We start from the raw sequence: 20,998 nt of genomic DNA, 5'->3' as shown, positions 1-20,998 counted from the left end.
TTTCATGCTGGGTGGGCATTCATAGCCCCCCCCCACCCCGGTGTGAAATCGCAGTAGCAGCTCGATCGCGGGCAGATGTTGGCTTCCCGAATGCTCGAGCAGGAGCAGGACACCCCACCCCCACCACCACCACCACTGCCAAGCCTGCCCGACAAGGGCAAAATTGTGGCCATTCTCAGGCCACATCTGGAGTCACTGTTCAGTTCTGAGCACTGCAGTTCAGGAAGGAGGTTTGATTTGGGAGAGGGTAATGCACAGATTCACCAGAATGTCACCAGGCTTAGAGGATTGTGAGTGTTGGAACACAGGAGTTAGACCACTCAGCCCCTCAAACTTGTACCTGCTATCTCTTCTGTTGGACCTGATGGTGGGAAAAAGCCTGGCCAGTCAGACTACCAGAACTCACCTTCCAGCTGCAAACAGCCCCTTATAGCCTCTTTGCCCCTGTGATCACTGTGACTCTCCTATTTGAATGCCCTTCATCATTTTAATAACGTCCATCAGTTTTCCTTCTTCCAGAGAAATTTGCTTCAACCTATTCAATCTTTTCTGATATTCACATCCTCTCAATTCTGCAAATATCTTTGTAAACCTTTTTTGTGCTTTCTCCAGTACTTCAGTGTCCTTTTTGTAATATGGACGCTGGTCCAACCACAATTCTACATCAATCTAAAATTGCCTCATTGTTTTTGTATTCTGTTCTAGAAATGAACCCTTGTTGTTTGCGCTCAGTGCTTCAGTGATTTCTGGGTCTGTATTCCCAGAACTGTTTGCTTTTTACCCAAAGTAGTTCTCCCCTTCCAAAGAATAACTGACCTCTATTATTCAGGAAGAAATATCAGGACATTTAGAAAGGTTTAACGCGATCAGACAGATTTTGCTGTCAGCGAGCTGGGGGTGGAACCCTGACATCATCCCGCCCCATTTAAATATTGAGGAAGGCGGAGGGCACAGTGAGATCAGCTGTCCCCCTGCCGACTTGTCAATGGCCAATTAAGGCCATTGACAGGGTAGTTAAGCCAATTAAAGACCTGCCCGTGCAACCTTAAGGCTGGCAGACTGGCCAGGAGCCCCAGTGGGCTTCTGAAAAATGATAAAACCTCATCCACCCGGCGGAATGAAGTTTCATGTTGGTTTTAAAAAACTTTAATAAAGGTAATGTTACATTTATTAACATGTCCCATCTCACATGAGGGGGACATGCTAATGATTTTTTTATTTTTCTACTTATAAAGTTTTGAAAACTTTCAGCAATCTCCCTGAGGCAGCACTCAGTCTCAGGGAGATTTACGATCTATCGTGCACATGTGCTGAAGATCGCACTCTCGGGTCTGGGGAACCCGACCCCCTCCCACCCACACAGGAAGCACATAGCGTTTCCCGTCGGCTGGCCGCTGGGCAGGTCCTAATTGGCCCACCCACTCAAAATGGCGGCGGGGCCCGTTTCGGCAGTGAGGATCGGCTGCCTGCCCATCAAAGACAAAATTCTGCCCCATGTTTGACAAATTTGCTGGCGTTCTTTGAGGATATAACAAGCAGAGTTGATAAAGGGGAACCGGTAGATGTGGTGTATTTGGATTTCCAGAAGGCATTCGATAAGGTGCCACATAAAAGGTTAGTATTGGGGGTAATGTATTAGCATGGATTGAAGATTGGTTAACGCACAGAAGACAGAGTCAAGATTAATAGGTTTTTCTCAGGATGGAGAGACGTAACTAGTAGAGTACCACAAGGATCAGTCCGAGGGCCTCAATTATTCACTATCTATATTAATGATTTGGAGGAGGGGCAGAGTGTAATGTATCCAAATTTGCTGACGATACAAAAATAGGTGGGAGGGCATGCTGTGATGAGGACATAAGGATTCTGCAAGGGGATATAGACAGGTTGAGTAAATGGACAAAAACTTGGCAGATGGAGTTTAATGTAGGAAAGTGTGAGGTCATGCATTTTTGCAGGAAGAATCAAAAGGCAGACTATTATTTAAATAGAGAGAGACTCCAAAAAAGTGCAACACAGAGCAATCTGGGTGTTCTTGTGCATGAAACACAAAACGTTAGCATGGAGGGGCAGCAAATCATTAAGAAGGCAAATGGAATTTTAGCCTGTATTGCTAGGGGGTTGGAGTTTAAAAATAGGGAAGTCTTGTTACAACTGTACAGGGTGTTGGTGAGGCTGCACCTGGAGTATTGTGTACAGTTTTAGTCTCCGTATTTAAGAAAGGATTTCCTGGAATTGGAGGCAATTCAAAAGAGATTCACTCAGCTGATTCCTGGGGTGAAGGGGTTGAATTATCATGAACTTCTAAACAGGTTAGGCCTTTATTCATTAGAGTTTAGAAGAATGAGGGGTGACCTTATTGAAACATATAAGATTCTGAGAGGGCTTGCCAGGGTAGATGTTGAGATGCTGTTTCCACTAGTGGGGTAATCTCAAACTCGGGGACATAGTTACAGAATAAGGAGACACTCATTTAAAACTGAGATGCGAAGAATTTCTTCTTTCAGAAGGTAGTGAATGTCTAGAATTCTCTACCCGAGAGAGTTGTGGAGGCTAGATCACTGAAAGTATTTAAAGAGGAGGTAGATAGATGTTTGAAACATTGGGGAGTTGAGGGCTATGAGGAGCTGGAATGAAAGAGGAGCTGAGGCCTAGGGCAGATCAGCCATGATCTTATTAAATGGCGGGGCAGGCTTGAGGGACAGAATGGCCTACTCCTGCTCCTATTTCTTAAGTTCTTATTTTCTTCTTCCTCCTCCCAAAAGAGCCCCTTCCATACTTTGCTACATTTAGTTTCATTTTCTATTTAGCTTGTTTTTCCTCCTGTACTGGAGTGATGAGAAACCTGCCCTGCTGTATTTGTACAGTGATGGTCATTGAGGGCTTATTGTGGAATTTAGCACTGTAGCCCAGAGAGAAAAGCGGTGAAGTAGATAAAAACAATTAATTGGCTTCAGACCAATGTTTCACAAAGTGTGGTCTGTAGTACTGCTGCTGGTCTGCAAGAGTCCACCAGGGGTGGTCTATGAAACTGCTGCTGATCCATGAGGGCCTTCCAGGGGTCTCTGACACTGCTGGTCTATGAGGATCCTCCAGGGGGGCTGTGTGCTGGTCCAAAATGCAAGTCGCTGATGCGCAGTACCACAGCTGAGGCTGGAACCCTCACCACCCACCACTCGTGTGGCACCACACAATCAGACTGGCTCCTATTGTATGATGTACATGCAGGCCAGTGTAATGTAAAGGCGCTCAACAGAACAAGGGTTAATGTGGGACTGGAGATTAGTACCGCCCACAGTGGGACTGGAGATTAGTACCGCCCACAGTATGATGTATAGAGCCACATGGTAATAGACTGAGAGAGCAGCCTAGAAATAACACTCTGGAACCAGCCTGGATGGAGCTAACAGCACCATGCATGACACTAATCTGGGATCTGTAAATAATTAAAGATTAATAATAAAGGATTCATGTTTAAACATACAAATCTGACGTTCTCATCATTGAGATATTTAAAGAAGCCATGCTACAACACCTCCAACAAGAACGGCAAGAGCTGTCTTAAGCACAAGCAACAACAATGTAATTTCATAAGCAAGATTTATGTCAGTGTAACAAAATACATCTGTATAGTTCACAGAAGGTTTACTAGAATAATACCAGGAATGAGTGGGTTGTCTTATGAGGAAAGGTTGGACAGGTTAGGCTTGTATCCACTGGAGTTTAGAAGAGTAAGAGGTGACTTGATTGAAACCTATAAGATCTGAGGGGTCTTGACAGGGTGGATGTGGAGAAGCCGTTTCCTCTTGTGGGTGAATCTAGAACTAGGGGTCATTGTTTAAAAATAAGGGGTCACTCATTTAAAACAGAGATGAGGAGAAACCTTTTCTCTCAAAGGGTTATGAGTCTTTGGAACTTTCTTCCTCAAAAGGCAGTGGAAGCAGGATCTTTGAATATTTTTAAGGCAGAGGAGATAGATTCTTGATTAACAAGGGGGTGAAAGGTTATCAGGAGGTTACAGTCAGGTCAGCCATAATCTTATTGAATGGTGGGGCAGGTTCAAGGGGCCGAGTGGCCTACTCCTGCTCCTAATTTGTGTGCACTTATGTAATTGGATGTTCAATATTTGTGGGGCTGAAAAGGAAAGGACAAGGAGTTGGCTGAACATGGAGCCTGGCATGAGCCTAACATCAGCTCTGAAGGAGGGTCATATAGACACAAAACATTAACTCTGTTTCTCTCTCCACAGATGCTGCCAGACATGCTGAGCTTTTCCAGCATTTTCTGTTTTTATTTCAGATTTCCGGCATCCGCAGCATTTCATTTTTATTGAATATGAGATTAAGGGCAGAATTTTGAGGTCATCAGGTGGGCAGTGGGTGGGTCCAGGAGCAGCCATGAAATGGTCCTCCACTCGCGATGGGTCCCCGATACGCAGGTGGGCCAATTAAGGCAAGGCCAGCGTGCAACGCCTCTCTTCACTGGTCAGCAAGCGGCGGTTGGGATCAGGGGCCTGTTGGCCCCTCTGCCCAATGACGACCTGCTGGCCAGTTTAAAACCAACACAGTCAGGCCCTAGATGGCTGCCGGTGATGAGGAGAACTCCGGTGTGTCAGCAGACGAGTGTACATTGTGGGGAGTAATGCAGCTGTATGCACCAGGCACCAAGCGGGAGGGCAGGCTGGGTGGGTGTTGTAGGGTGGCCGGTGGCCACGTTGTACTGTTAATGATAGAGTTGATTTGCAGACACTTCTTGGGTTGAAGCATTATGTTTATTTACAATATACTCAGCAGCAACTACATGTCTGCTTTCAACTCCAACTCTATCTCTACACTGACTGCTCAGGTCGCCTGTGTAACTCTACTATTGGTTACTACAGATCATGTGATCTTCCTTAACAAGTATTATTCTTAAACGTACATTACACACTAAATAAAACCATAATTACCACATACCTCCCTCTTTAGCTCGCCTACACATATTATATTTACAAGTACGTATTTTTGAAGACAACAAAATATTTACACTGGGTTGGGAATTTACAAGTTCAGTCATTCAGGTGGTTTCCTGGTGCGTGTGGAATGTCTCAGCTCCACAACTCCAGATTCTTTGTCAGGAAGCTACTTTTCCGGAGTTCCCTGATCTTCAGATGCTTTGATGGGCACGCGCAGTTCTGTATCCTCAACTCTTACAGGAACACCAGACGTGTCAGTCCAGAGTTAAGTATCCTCAACAGAAAGTGTTGGTCATGGTCACTGGTGGAACCAAATTCTGGTGATTTGTCTCTCTTACATGGTGCACACGTTTACAGATGATCTGACCTTCCACCTCCACGTGGTAAGGTAGAGGCCCAGTCACCGCATTTATTCCACCCGGTTACCACTTTAGTCCTCCCCTGAAGTTCTTCACATGTAACGTCTCTCCCACGGTAAATTTCCTCTCGCGACTATGCCAGTCATGTCTAGTTTTCTGGCTTCCCTGACTCTTTTCCACCTTCCCCTCCAAATTTGGCATTATTCAGCTCAATCTCACCCCAAGACAGCATTTCAACAATAACTCCGTAGGTGTAACACCTGTTGTTGTGTGAGGGGTGGTCCTATAATGAAAAAGAAAGTCTGCTAGTCTGATTGCTAAGGAATCACTAGTTGGCTTTTTCATGCCAGCCTTGAATGTTTGAACTGCCCTTTTGGCCAGTCTGTTTGAGGGAGGGTGGTACAGTGCAGTTTTCACATGAGGCTGATAAATTGGTGAAACTCAGCACTCGTAAATGTCGTGCTGTTATCGAAAACAACCACTTCTGGTAGTCCGTGAATGGTAAAACTCTGACCTAGTTTCTTAATTGTAGATGACGACGTTGGTGACTTCATCTCATATATGTCCATCTATTTTGATTGGGCATTGACAATGAGCAGAAATATTGTTCCCAGGAAAGGTCCAATGTGGTCAATGTGTAACTGTACCCTGGGTCTACCTGGCCACTCCCATGGGTGTAATGGAGCTGTCACTGGCAACTTTTGCACACTGGCAACTTTTGCTGACATTGCACACACTGCTTTACTAAACTCTCTATTTCGCCATCCATCCCTGGCCACCTTAGGTAACTGCGTGCTATGGTCTTCATTCGGGAAATTCCTGGATGGGCATTGTGGAGTTCAATTAAAAGTGGCTCCCTTCCCTTTGGAGGAACTATCACTCATGCACCCCACAATAAGATGCCATCCTGGCTGGTTATTTCATGTCTTCTGCTGAAGTACGGTTTCATTTCATCAGAAACGGGCTCCTGTGACCAACCATGTAGCACGTGATCTCATATTTGAGATAGGACTGGATCCCAACTTGTCCAGTCTCTGACCTGTTGAGCTCACACCGGTGAGGAATCGAAATGATTTTAACAGTAAAACAGTTTCTGTGGAACTAGGACTTGCTCATCATTTTCTTGTAAAGGCAAATAACTAAGGGCATCGGAATTTGTGATTTGATTGTCAGGTCTGTGTATGAAAGTGTACTCGTTTGCTGCCAGAATTAAAGCCTATCCTTGTATTCTTGCTGAGGCTATGGATGGTTTGGCCTTGCCCTCACTAAACAATCCTAGTAATGGTTTGTGGTCTGAAACGATTATAAAATGGCAGCCGTTTACATACTGGTGAAATTTCTTGACACCAAAGATGATGGACAGCTGCCTCAAGATCCTCTTCCTCCAGTGAGTCCCCCACTGCCAGTGCCAGATTGTGGAGAGCGCAGCATGTGACCACTGTCAGTGACACCCGCTCTGGGGGGGGGGGGTGGTATTGTAGTGCTCCCCCTGAATGGTCCAGGTATCGGAAGTGCATCTTCAGAAGACCTATAACACTGCCCTTGTGGAGGTGTGACTCGTATTGTAACACAGCTCTGCCTCTGCTCTAGGGTGGCGAAGAGGGGTCATAAGTCACCTTTTCAACAGATAGCCCTTGTCACCCAGCAGCCAATCATCCAGTCAGGTTGGAGCAGTGAAGAGCCTCAGCACCTGGGAGTATTTCAGGATGTAAGCGTCATGGGAGTTTGCAGAATCTGCATCCTGTGGTCACACACTATCTGCACCTTCATGGAGTGGAAGCCCTTCCTGTTGACGAAGGGACCGGGCTGACCCACTGGTGCCTTGATGGCCACATGTGTACAGTCTATAGCACCCTGGACACGGGGGATCCCAGCAATGGCCGTAAAGCCTCTGGCTCAGCCGGGCTGGCCTCGTCCATATGGTAAAGGTCAGTCCCCTCCTGAACAGAGCGTCTGTCACCAGCTTGACACAACTGTGGACAGCTGATTGGGAGACTCCACACAGATCCCCCACTGAACCCTGGAAAGAGCCAGAGGCATAGAGGTTGAGGGCCACTGTGACCTTCAGAGCCACTGGCATGGGGTGTCCACCCACACAGTTGGAGCTGATCTCAGGCCCAATCCTCTGACAAATGGAGACCACTGTCTCCCTGGAGAGACGAAGCCTCCTTCGGCATTGCACCTCAAACATATTGAGGTAGCTGCATCGCTGCCTGTAAACCCTGGCAGCAGGATTGTCTTCTGCAGCCCCTTAAGCCTTGGACTTCCTGCTGGCCCTGCCCCCCTTGTGCCTGCGCCTGTCCTCCCACAGGTCCCTCCCCTGGAAGGTGCATTGGGACACCCAACCTCCTCTCCCTTCTGCCCCTCTCTTCCTCCTCAGAGGAGGTGCCTCCAGCAGAGACCACAATCCCCATTCCCAGGGTAAGGGAAGGCTGTCTGATACCTGGAAGGGTCCACATGGTCTGAATCCTCCGGGAGCCTGGGAGACATTAAAAACCCTGAAATGAGGCTCGGAAATGCTAAGAATGAAGCCCTGATCAGAGATGAAGCTGCCAAGTACCAGTAAGTTACCAGCAACAAACTATCTCCAGAACTCCTCACTACTCACACTGGCAATGCTGCTGACCCTTTTATCCTGCTCTTGGATGAGGTTTTTGACATGGTCGTCTGCCCCGCCTGCCAATTTTGCTTGTGCGACGAGTCAGAAACTGCTCGGGCAACAAAAAATCACCTTCAATTGGCTTTTTAATGGCCTTAGGTGACCTCTTAACTAATGGCAGGTGGGGGTCAGGCACCTGCTTGCGCCTGCAGACTGAAATGTCGCGCAGGTGCGCGATGACGTTGGGATTCTTGCCCGAAGCCATCACTTGTGATTTTACACCTGTTTGAGTCGGGTGGGGACCCGCCTGAGGGAGGTAAAGTTCTGCCCCAACGTCCTCCAGCTCGGAAGCAGACAGCAGCACATCAGTGTCTGATCAAAAGCAGCATCATCCTTGTTATTCATTCCGATGATCTGTTTTTAAAGGTGATAAATGAAAGGATGTGGGGTCAGACTGGCAGATGGTTCACAGGGGCTTTTGCATCAGCCACGTGGCCTGTGGACAAAAAAGTTGGAAAACCATTGGCTTAGATGAGGTGAGTTAGGTCTTGTAGGCTTGGGGTCAGAGGTCAGAGACTAATATAACAGAGTGTGGGGAGTGACTGGTGAGTTCGAGGTCTATGGGTGAAGTGTGGCATTTTAGGTTCTGGATAAGTAAAGGCTGAGACTGAGCAGAGAGGTTAAAGATTTCATGGCTCTGGTGACTTCAAATTTTGGAAACCTCTCACCGGGTGAGACAGCATTGTCTATAGTAAAGGATCTTTAGGTAACAGTTTCTTTTGTGAGGTTCTCATTGTGAAAGGAATTAGCAACAGTGAGAGGAGTTAAACAGGAAGAATGCAGTCCCTTCAGTAAAGTTAAAGCGCTATTAATCCCAATATTAGATGGAGAAAACCAATAGCAAATCTATATTTTGGGAGAGCCAAGACCATCTGACAGATTCCCAGGCTGTTAATACAGCCAGGAGATATATTTAAAATATGATTTTAATTTCATTCAGTTTCTGTTTCTTATTTTCTATTTTTCACACAGAAAGAGCAAAGGGAAAACCTGATGAATCTTTTAAAAGATTCTTTCTTCCTCTCCAGTCTTAGAGCTGAGAGGCAACATCTATTTATCACATTCTTCCTTAACCGAGGTTTCCCTCAACTGTGTCCGGCCCAACTCCTGCGCATCCGCCCTCACACCTTCTCCTCCCTCACAGAAACATGATAGGGTCCCCCTTGTCCTCACTTATCACCCCACCAGCCTCCGCATTCAAAGGATCATCCTCCGCCATTTCCGCCAACTCCAGCATGATGCCACCACCAAACACATCTTCCCTTCACCCCCCCCCGGCAGCGTTCCGTAGGGAACGTTCCCTCTGGGACACCCTGGTCCACTCCTCCATCACCCCCTACACCTCAACCCCCTCCCACGGCACCTTCCCATGCAACCGCAGAAGGTACAACACCTGCCCCTTTACTTTACCTCTCCTCACCGTCCAAGGGCCCAAACACACCTTTCAAGTGAAGCAGCATTTCACTTGCACTTCCCTCAATTTAGTCTACTGCATTCATTGCTCCCAATGCGGTTTCCTCTACATTGGAGAGACCAAATGCAGACTGGGTGACCGCTTTGCAGAACACCTGCGGTCTGTCCGCAAGCATGACCCAGACCTCCCTGTCGCTTGCCATTTCAACACTCCACCCTGCTCTCATGCCCACATGTCTATCCTTGGCTTGCTGCAATGTTCCAGTGAAGCTCAATGCAAACTGGAGGAACAGCACCTCATCTTCCAACTAGGCACTTTACAGCCTTCCGGACTTAATATTGAGTTCAACAATTTTAGATCATGAACTTTCTCCTCTATCCTCACCCATTTTTTATCCCCTTTTTCAATGTTCATTTTCATTTTTTCATTTTAATTTTTAAATTTATTTTAGCCTCTTAGTTTACTTTTATTTATTTTCATTTTTATTAATTGTTTTATCCTATTTTCAATCTTTTTTCCACCACCATCCCCTCCCCCACACCCCACCCCCACTAGGACCATCTGTCACTAGTTCATGTTGCTCTTTCCAGAGTGCTTACCCTTGTCCTGCTATTATCACATTCTGCTTTCTGACCTTAATGCCACTATCAGCACCTCCTTTAGCCAGTATCACTACCATTAACATCCCTTTGTCCTTTTATCCATGACACCTTTGTCAATCTCTCCTTTGCCCCCACCTATCACTGGCCTTCTATCCAGCTTCACCTTTAAACAGTATAAATTTCATCACATTTTTACTTTAGCTCTGAAGAAGAGTCATACAGACTTGAAACATTAACTCTGTTTTTTCTCTCTCCACAGAGGCTGTCAGACCTGCTGAGTTTTTCCAGCATTTTCTGATTTTGTTTCAATATATGACAATTTCTTAATTAAGAAAGTGGCTGGAGTTTTCCGACAGTGCAGCTTCCTCACCTCCAGCATACTCATTGTGAAATGGAATGTTCCACCTGCTTCCACCTCTTTCTATTAGTGATTCAACTTTTCCAGATTTATCTTAATCCAGCTCCACCCTCTGCTAGCTCAGTCATGTTTGTTCAACAGTCTTGTCTGTGAGCCTGTTGTGCAACCTTCAGAACGACCTCCTTCGCTGCAGCATAGATTAACACAGTTCAACTCACTCGGTAGAAGCCGGTGAGCCTGCTGTAAAACAGTGACTCACACACCCAGTGCCGCTGCCCATCTGCACTCCTGCTGCTGCAGAAATTACTCAGTATCAGCAAGAAGATATCCAGAGAATGTTACAGCACAGAAGGAGGCCATTCAGCTTTTTGTGCTCATTCTGGCTCTTTGAAAGAGCAAGCCAACTCGTTTCACTTCCCCGCCCCCCTCCCAACCTCCATTGCTAGGCAATTACTTTTCCCTTTTCAGCATTTCTTCAATTCCCTTTTGAAAGTTCCTGTTGAACCTGCTTCCATTGTCCTTCCAGATCACAACAATTCATCATCAAAATATTTCTGCTCATCCAGCCCAGCTTCATAAATCTGTGTCCCTGTTCTACTGACGGACTGGGACATGTTGGTTTGAATGTTCTGTGACTGGGCCTCAAGCCCCCTTAAGGACATAGGATCGTAAGCTGAGTTGGATGAACCCCTCCATTATCCCTCATGACACCGCACTGTCTCAGAGAACTCTGACCTGTGGGGACACATCGGTTGCTGTTGGTTTAGGTAGAACCTGCTTTCTCCTGAGGCTCTGCATCTGTCTGCAGGGCTGTGTCTGTCCTCCACCCTCCACAGGCAACTGCCCCCAGCTGCCTTTGCCTCATCTCTCACCGCCTCCTGCTCTCTAGTGCCATCCTCTTCGCTCAGTGCCACACTTTCTAACCAGACACAAGGACCCACCAGTGTGACTGGGTCTGCCCTAGTGGACAGTGCATCTGTAAGATGTGATGGCTCTGATTTCAGCGCTTGTCCTCGTACAGACACAAAAACCTGTTCCCCTCAATGTCAGAACCTGTGCAGTGGGGCAGGGTGGGTGGGGGAGACCTGAAGAGATGAGAACTAGCCATAGAGAGCAAAGGTTTCTTCAGCGCTGATGTTGTCCAATACAAAGTGGAGCCTTTGACATGTCCAACAGGGAGGAGTGCACTGCACATTCTCCATCTACAGACTACAGTATGTTTTCACCCTCTTCCCCCAAGGATGCCCAACTCCCCTTCCCCAACTTGCTCAGGGGCAGCCACCAAGCCAATCTTCATGGCAGTGGTGATGCACAGATGGGGAACTCCTCCTCCTATCAGAGCCGGTCCTCGGGAATTCAGACCTTTCCGGCTGCAAGGACAGGAAAGAGAGAGAGAGTGTGATAAGACATTGGTGTCCTTAACAGCCTATACCAGAGGATCACTGACATAAGCTGTATGTCTTAGTGTTGGCAGTTCCTCAGCAGCACTAGGCGCCTAGCTGAGGGGGTCAGTAGATACCCTGGGTGCACATTGCTGCCAGGTTTAGGAGCAGCATTGACCCTCAGACTCCCCCAGCTGACATGTCTGCTAGCAAGTGAATACCCAGAGGCTGCATAGATTTTAAATGCTGTGGCCGAGTTAGGTTAGCTGATTTCTTGGATGCGGTCAGATGTAGAAGACATTGCAATTATTACAAGATCGTGGTTTGTCGGTAGGTTTCTGGTAGAGTTAGCTTCCCAAATCAGAGGGAGGCAGAGTAGCCCTCAGCCTGTTTCCTCTGCTAAAGACTTTCTTGACACCACCGGTGCCACTTGCAACCTCTCTCTAGTGGCCGGGCAGCCTTGCCTTGGAATTCTTCACCCATTGTGTATTCCCAAGAGGTTCTGGGCAGCCATTGTTTCAATATCCAGTACTTTGCATTTTTACTGTCTCTTCCTTACACAGTTACGAGTTTTGATGGGTGTTCAGATTATACAAAATGTCCCTCTCTTCACAATCCCCTGAGAATGATTTGTTGGTTTCTCACCTTCGCCCTGGAATTTGACCTTATCTTTTTAAGCAGTTTGCTCTGTCTCACTTCAAATTGTAAACATACAAACATATAAACATACAAACATATGAACAAGGAGCAGGATTAGGCCATTCAGCCCTTCTGCCCCTTAGTAAGACCATGGCTGATCTGATAGTAACTTCAAATCTCCATCACGCCTACCCTAATAACCTATCACCTTATCAAGAATCTATCCACCTCTGCCTTAAAAATATTCAGACTCTGCTCCCACCACCTTTTCAGGAAGGGAGTTCCAAAGACTCACAGCCCCCTGAGAGAAAACATTTCGTCTCATCGCTGTTCAAACGTGTGACCCCTTATTTTTAAACAGTGACCCCTAGTTCTAGATTTTCCCACAAGAGGAAACATCCTCCCCACATCCACCCTGTCAACACCCCTCAGGATCCTATATGTTTCAATATAGTCATCTCTTACTCTTCTAAACTCCAGTAGATACAAGCCTAACCTGTCCAACCTTTCCTCATAAGACAACCCACCCATTCCTGGTATAAGTCTGGTAAACTTCTGAACTGCTTCTAATGCATTAAATAAGCTGACCAATACTGTACACAGTACTCCAGATGTGGCCTCACTACTGCTCTGTATAACTGAAGCATAACCTCCCTACTTTTGTATTTAATTCCCCTCGCAATAAATGATAACATTCTATTAGCTTTCCTAATTACCTGCTGTACCTGCATACTAACCTTTTGTGATTCATGCACTAGGACACCCAGATCCCTCTGCATCTCAGAGCTCTGCAAACTCTCACCATTTAGATAATATGTTTCTCTTTTATTCTTCCATCAGCTGAAAGTTGAAAAATCATATGTTCAAAAATAACAGGGCATAGTCTTGTAACACCTACATCCACAAACATACACACTCATCCACCCTCACATCTCTTTTACTCTATGGGGTCTATCCGGTTCAGGTTCGAGTCATTATTCCAATGGGGGTTCTAAACGCTGGCAGAGCACCTGCAATCACAGTACTTATCCTTGCAATGTGCGTAATTTGTAAGTGATATAGTTGGAGGAACAAACTCCAATGAAATAGTCTCGTATTTTTTGTTTTAAATTTTTCCACACATGTTAAGGGATTGTGGCCCATATAAGATAGTGGTCTCTGAGCTGCTATTTCGGACATATATCTCAAAGTGTTTGAGAGGCAGTAATAATCCTAAGGTTTCTTTCTCCACAGTAGATTAGCATTTCTGGTGTTTGCTCAATTTCTTGGAGAAATACCTGATTGACCTCTCTATGCCTGTAGTAGCAGAGCCCCTATCCCGGGGACACAGGTGCAGCATTGATGGTTACTTTAAATGCTTTGCTGAAGTCTGGTGCTGGTTCATTTGTTAGAGTGGCCTCCAGCCCCTCAAAAGCTGTTTGGCACCTCTCTGTCCACTCCCTTTGCTTTTTTCAGTATAGGTCTGTCAGTGGGGCAGCTACAGTCCTGAAGTTAAGGACAAACTTGCAGTAGGAGCTGCACAGACCTAGGAACATGATTAGATTTTATTTGTTTTGGGAATGGGAAGATTGACCTCTGCCTGTACCTTCACAGCTCTGGGCATTGCTTGTCCCTGACCCACCGCATGCCCTAGGTAGGTCACTGAACCTTAGGAAACTTACATCTTGCAGGGTTGACCACTAGGTCAGCTGACTCTAACCTTCGGAAGAAGGTTTCCAGTTGTTCCAGGTGCCTTTCCCAGGTGTCACTATACATTAGTTGGTTATCTAGGCACACTACACAGTTGGGTAGGTCCATCACTACCTGGCTTATCAGCCTTTGGAAGGTGGCTGGAGCGTTTCTGATTTCAATGTTATGACGTGACACTGGAATAACCTAATTGGAGTTACAAAAGTGGAGATCTCCTTCACTCGAGTGGTCAAAGGAACCTGCCAGTATCCCTTTAATAAGTCTATCTTAGTGACCTAGGCTGCGTTACCTACTGTGTTTCTGCAATCCTCCTGGTGGGGAATTGGGTAGGAGTCAGCTCTGGTTACAGCATAACTCTTTTGGCAATCGGTGCAGAGCCTTGTAGAGCCATTTGGCTTAAGCACAGGCACAACTGGGGAACTCCAGCTGCTGTCACTGGGTGCGATGAGTTTGTGCTCCGATGTGTATTTGGTCTCCTCCTGGACCTGGGTCAATTTCTCTGGACCGAGACAGCAGGGATTCTGTTTAATGGGAGGGGTCTCTCCCGCATCAGGGAGAGTTAAAGTGCTGCCTCCTGACAGGTCTTTACAGATGTTGTTCAATGCAGTGAGCAGCCTTGCCAAGTCATTTCCTTGTTCTGCATTTAAATGGATGAATACGGTGTCTGATTTCTCTAAAATTTCTGTGTTTGCTAATCAGACGACAGGGACTTTGAGTTGGGCCCCGCCCAGGCCTCCCTCTAACCTGTCCTCACTGTCCCTTTCATCCTTCTGTTTATTTGCTATCTGACAGGCCATTACCCGCTTGCCAGTTTTTCGGACTGTCACTAGTCTCCCTGAGACAGCACTTAGCCTCAGGGAGCAGTGCGCACTTTAGCAGATGGGGAATCCCTCCCCTCCCCCCGCACAGGGAGCGCATAGCTCTTCCCGTCAGGCAGGCTGCTGGGTTGACCTTAATTGGCCCGCCCACTCAAAATGGCGGCAGGGCCCGTTTCGGCGGCAGAGTTCAGCTGCCCGCTCGCCGTCCGAGGGCAAAACTCTGCCCCAAGACAGATTCTTTTGAAACTATTTCCTGGGCTCACACAACGCTCCGGCCGGGATTTTTCCGGTCCCGTTGGAAGCCAATGGATTTTTCCCTGGAGCTGCAGTGTGTCTGGAAAATCCTGGCCGAGGTAAAACTCCACCACACACATTCACCTGGGCCCACACACGCACACAAGTAAAGCTGGCAGAGTAAGGGGACGGGCTTTAGGATTGTTATACTTCATGCAGGATAAAACAAAGGAGTATCTGGGTTAGCTGTTCTGCAGCTGGGCCCGATGCGGCAATCCAATGCTGCCACTGTTTTGTTCAGCTGCCCTCCTGGGTGTAGTTGCATGGAGAAGATCTCCACGGTCTTTGAAAAGATCACAGATCACAGTCGGTTTTTTCCTTCTCAGGATGGTCCCTTTGCAAACTGGGCACAGCATCTCCAAGAGAGAGAGAGAGGGCACAAAGCTCCATTAAGCCTGTCTTCAGTGCTGAATAGTCTTTTGTTCTCCCTCTCTTACTTGGTAAGGGGTCCTTGGAGTACCTCCCTGGCTGTATATTCCAAAGAAATTTCTATTAGTTCATGCCTGCTGCAGTTATTGTTTCAGAACAGGGTAACTGCATTCTGGTGCCTCATCTCAAAAACACTTGAAAGGTCTCAGGATGGCATGAATCAACAGGCGATGGGGTCTTTAATGTTCCACACGGGATTGAGTGTCCATCTTTATCCTACTTGGTGAAATGTGAAACTGTGTGTATTGCAGCATTCCAGGCAGTTTTGACATCGTCTATGGAGGGTCCCAGATTTTTTAACATCCAGCCAGGAAAAGGAAAAACATGGAAATTGTATTTTCCAAATTCACATCCTCGTAACAGGCTCCAGGGATAGAGCAGAAGAATGGGACTGATTGGATTGCTGTACAAAGAGCCAACATGGACTCAATGGGCTGAATAGCCTCCTTCTCTGCTGCAATGGGCCTATGACTCTATTACTGTCCTGTCAGAATTATCTCTTTTAGTTTTTCCCTTGATTTTAAAATTCTCATTCTTGTTTTCAAATCCCTCCACGACTTCGCCCCTCCCTATCTCTGTAACCTCCTCCTGCCTGACCACCCTCTGAGATATTGGCACTCCCTCAATTCTGGCCTCTTGAGTATCATGGATTTTAATTGTCCCACCATTGGCCACTCAGCCTTCAGCTGCCTGGGCCCCAAGCTCTGCAATTCTCTCCCTAACCCCTGTCTTTCTTTCTCTCACTCTCTCTCTCTCTCTTCATATTTAAAGGTCTCCTTAAGCCTACCTCATTGCTCAAGTTTTTATTCACCTACACTAATATCTCCTTATGTGTCTCAGTGCCCAATCCTGTTTGATAATGCTCCTGTGACATTTCATTATGATAAAGGTGTTAGATAAGTATAAATTCTTCTTGCCCACTCCCCACTTGTCCTGAGTCTATACTTGCTTAAATCCTGTTTTATCATTATCTTTTTCCAGTTGCAATGAAGATCTTCAACCTGAAACGTTAACTCTGTTTCTCTCTCCACAGATACCGCCCGACCTGCAGAGTATTTCCAGGATTATCTGGTTTTATTTCAGGTTTCCAGAACCTGCAGCATTTTGCTTTTGTAAGAGTGGTAAATGTTCCAGCGAGGCTGAGTGGGCTGAAGCACTAGCTGAACCCAGCTGCCCCTGGGCTTTGGTTTACATGTGAGTTCCCGCGTAGTGTGCGAGCGCTAAAGGTAGAATTTCTGTCCTATTGCAGGATCGATCACTGGAACAATGAGAAGGAACGTATTGTGCTGATCTGTGAGAAGTCCCTACTCATCTGCAAGTACGATTTCATGGTTCTCACATACCAGTACTGCCGGAGGGTCCCACTCAATTTCATCGACAGGATCTATTACGGAGAATTCACTTTTCCTGAACATTCCATCAGCAGGTAGGGATCTCCACTCTGATTATTTCCCAAGTTGCTGCTCTTTGCTCGGTACTGTCCCCGCTGTAAGTGTGTATCTGTTTTTTATTTCCGTTCATCCTTGAGATGTGGGTGTGGCTGGAGAAGCTGGTATTTATTGCCCATCCTGACCTGCCCGTGAGTTGGTGCAGCTGAGTGGCTTGCTAAGCAGAGGTTGGTGTGGATCTGGAGTCACATGTAGGCCCTGGTCATCATCACTGAGACTGTTTTTATTTCAGATTTATTTACTTCAGTTTAAATCTCCCAGCTACAATGGCAGGATTTAAACTCTCAGCCCTCAATAGTCAATGCTGTTGAATGCTAGTCCAGTATCCATGGTGTGGCTGCCCACGTCTTTACTGGTCCATCCTGAATGAATGTGACTGAGCTTGTTGTGAATGTAAATTCTCTCCAACTCCATTGAAGAATGAAAGAAAGACTTGCATTTATATAGCCCCTTTCACATCTGTCCCAGAACACCACAGCCAATGAGGTCCTTTTGAAGTGTAATCACTGTTGTAAAGTAGGAAATGCAGCACCAGTTTGTTCAAAACAAACTCTCACACAGACTGAGATAATGACCAGCTAATTTTGTTTTAACACTGTTAATATTAACGAATTCAGCAGGAAGAACTCCCCTGCCCTTCTTCAAATTGTATCCTGGAAAGTTTCACATCCAACTGAGAAGGCAGAAAGAACTAAAACAAAAACAGAATTACCTGGAAAAACTCAGCAGGTCTGGCAGCATCGGCGGAGAAGAAAAGAGTTGATGTTTCGAGTCCTCATGACCCTTCAGTAATTCTGTTTTTGTTTTGGATTTCCAGCATCCGCAGTTTTTTTTTCTCTTTGGCAGAAAGAACTGTTTAACGTCACATTCAAAAGAGAGCACTTGCGACAGTGCAGCTCTCCCTCAGTACTGACCCTACAACAGTACCACACTCCCTCAGTACTGACCCTCCGACAGTGTAGCACCCTCTCAGTACTGACCCTCTGACAGTGCAGCACTCCCTCAGTACTGACCCTCTGACAGTGCAGCACTCCCTCAGTACTGACCCTCTGACAGTGCGGCGCTCCCTCAGTACTGATCCTCCGACAGTGCAGCGCTCCCTCAGTACTGACCCTCCGACAGTGCAGCACTCCCTCAGTACGGACCCTCGGACAGTGCAGCACTCCCTCAGTACTGACCCTCTGACAGTGAGGCACTCCCTCAGTACTGACCCTCTGACAGTGCGGCATTCCCTCAGTACTGACCCTCGGACAGTGCGGCGCTCCTTCAGTACTGACCCTCCGACAGTGCGGCGCTCCCTCAGTACTGACCCTCTGACAGTGCGGCGCTCCCTCAGTACTGACCCTCCGACAGTGAAGCACTCCCTCAGTACTGACCCTCCGACAGTGCAGCACTCCCTCAGTACTGACCCTCCGACAGGGCAGCACTCCCTCAGTACTGACCCTCTGACAGGGCAACACTCCCTCAGTACTGACCCTCCGACAGGGCAGCGCTCCCTCAGTAATGACCCTCCGACAGTGCAGCGCTCCCTCAGTACTGACCCTCTGACAGTGCAGCTCTCCCACAGTACTGACACTCTGACAGTGCAGCTCTCCTTCAGTACTGACCCTCTGACAGTGCAGCACTCCCTCAGTACTGACCCTCTGACAGTGCAGCACTCACTCAGTAATGAACCTATAACAGGGCAGCATTCCCTCAGCACAGGACTTTGTGGAGGGTTGTAAGGTCATACTCTAGCTCATAGGGAGTGTGGGACTGACTATAAAACTGATACTTTGATGCTGTGCACAAGGAATACTAACATTTCAGCCTGATAGGAGACCACAAATGTAATGGTAACTGAAATGATATCTCACAACAGCACTGTAATGACATCTGTAATGATATCTCACAACAGGACGTTAATGATATCTGTATTGATATTTCGCAACAGGACTGTAATGGTATCTGTAATATTATCTCACAATAGAACTGTAATGATATTTCACAACAGAACTGTAATGATATCTGAATAGGTCTATAATGCAATCTCACAACAAGACTGTAATGATACCTGTAATGATATCTGAGCAGGACTGCAATGATATATGTAATAATATCTCACAACAGGACTGTAATGATACCTGTAATGATATGTATATATAGAATGATATCACAACAGGTCTGTAATGATATCTGAATAGGTCTGTAGCAATATCTCACAATAGGACTGTAATATCTGTAATGATATCTTGCAACAGGACTGTAATAATATCTCACAACAGGACTGTAATGATACCTGTAATGATATGTATATATAGAATGATATCACAACAGGTCTGTAATGATATCTGAATAGGTCTGTAGCAATATCTCACAATAGGACTGTAATATCTGTAATGATATCTCGCAACAGGACTGTAATGGTATCTCACAACAGGACTGCAATGATATATGTAATATCTCACAACAGGACTGTAATGATACCTGTAATGATATGTATATATAGAATGATATCACAACAGGTCTGTAATGATATCTGAATAGGTCTGTAGCAATATCTCACAATAGGACTGTAATATCTGTAATGATATCTCGCAACAGGACTGTAATGATATCTCACAACAGGACTGCAATGATATATATAATATCTCACAACAGGACTGTAATGATACCTGTAATGATATGTATATATAGAATGATATCACAACAGGTCTGTAATGATATCTGAATAGGTCTGTAGCAATATCTCACAATAGGACTGTAATATCTGTAATGATATCTTGCAACAGGACTGTAATGATATCTCACAACAGGACTGTAATAATATCTGAATAGATCTGTAATGATATCTCACAATAGGACTGTAATGATATCTCACAATAGGACTGTAATGATATCTCACAATAGGACTGTAATGATATCTGTTCCCGGTTTGGAACACAGTTTGTTTTGTTAGAAATGTTTCTATCAGATTCAAAAACAAGTCTGCAAAAAATGCAGTCTGTCAGGGGAGGCTGATTACATTGACTGGGGAATCATTCAGATTTGAATCCCTGCAGAGTAAAATTGAATCTTGTGTTGCTCTATGCGCTTTCTGCTGGACCTAAGCACCTTGATGTCGAGCTGCAGGAATAGAAAGATCCCAAAGAATGCTGACAGCGGCTTCAGTACAACAGGAGTTAATTGAATGCTGTTCTTGACTCAGGAAGTTGAATTAAAATATCTGAGGGATGCCTGTAGTTCTTTGACTAGCCAGCTGGGGTCAGCCTTGGACTACTTTTTGGGGAGTTGTTGCTGTTTGCTTTGTGTGTTCAGAATCAATGAGCAGCTGAGGTCCCACCTGAGGGACTGTCAGTGTGCCCCACGTTCATGGAAAAATGCAGCACCTCAGGAACAACTGTCACTGAGATTAGAAGGTGAACTCTGAACAACAAGTTGTTTTCGACTATTATTAATGCAGTAAAATATCGCAAAGGGCTTCACAGCAGAGATGTCAGACAGAGTTTGACACTGAGCCATGTGAAGAGAGATCAGGACGGGGTGACCTGGGTCAAAGAGGTGGTTTTTCTGGAATATCCCAGAGGCTAAAGTGGGCAGGTGGAGAGGTTCAGGGAGAAAATTCTGGAGTTCAGAGCCCAGGCAGCTGAAGGCACAGCCGCCAATGGTGGAGCCGTTTAAAATCAGGGATGCTCGAGAGGCCAGGTTAGAGGAACACAGAGATCTGGGAGAGATGTGAGGTGAAGGGGATGACAGAGACAGGAAGAGGGGAGATCTCCAGAGGGATTGGAAAGCCAGGGTGCAAATTTTAAATTTGGGGCATTGCTGGACTGAGATGCATTGTTAGGTCAGTGAGCACAGGGGTGATAGGAGACCTGGACTTGGTGCAAGATGAGATATGGGCAGCAGAGTTTTGGATGACCTCAAGTCTACAAGGTTAGAAGGTGGGAGAGCAGCTCGGAGTGAGCTGGAAT

General features: G+C 46.3%; 1 protein-coding gene across 1 annotated transcript in view; it reads left to right on the top strand.

Moving 5' to 3' along the window:
- Window positions 1-20,998, top strand: part of LOC121272648 (tumor protein p63-regulated gene 1-like protein) — a 121,011-nt gene that overhangs the window by 17,942 nt on the left and 82,071 nt on the right. Inside the window, exon 3 of the mRNA XM_041179352.1 lies at window positions 16,847-17,023. Coding sequence (XP_041035286.1) covers window positions 16,847-17,023 — 177 coding nt within the window. The remainder of the gene's footprint in view (window positions 1-16,846; window positions 17,024-20,998) is intronic.

Source organism: Carcharodon carcharias, chromosome 2 (assembly GCF_017639515.1).
Source record: "Carcharodon carcharias isolate sCarCar2 chromosome 2, sCarCar2.pri, whole genome shotgun sequence".
NCBI lineage: Eukaryota > Metazoa > Chordata > Chondrichthyes > Lamniformes > Lamnidae > Carcharodon > Carcharodon carcharias.
Note: the sequence above shows the minus strand (reverse complement) of the source record. Positions and strands in the feature narration are given on the sequence as shown.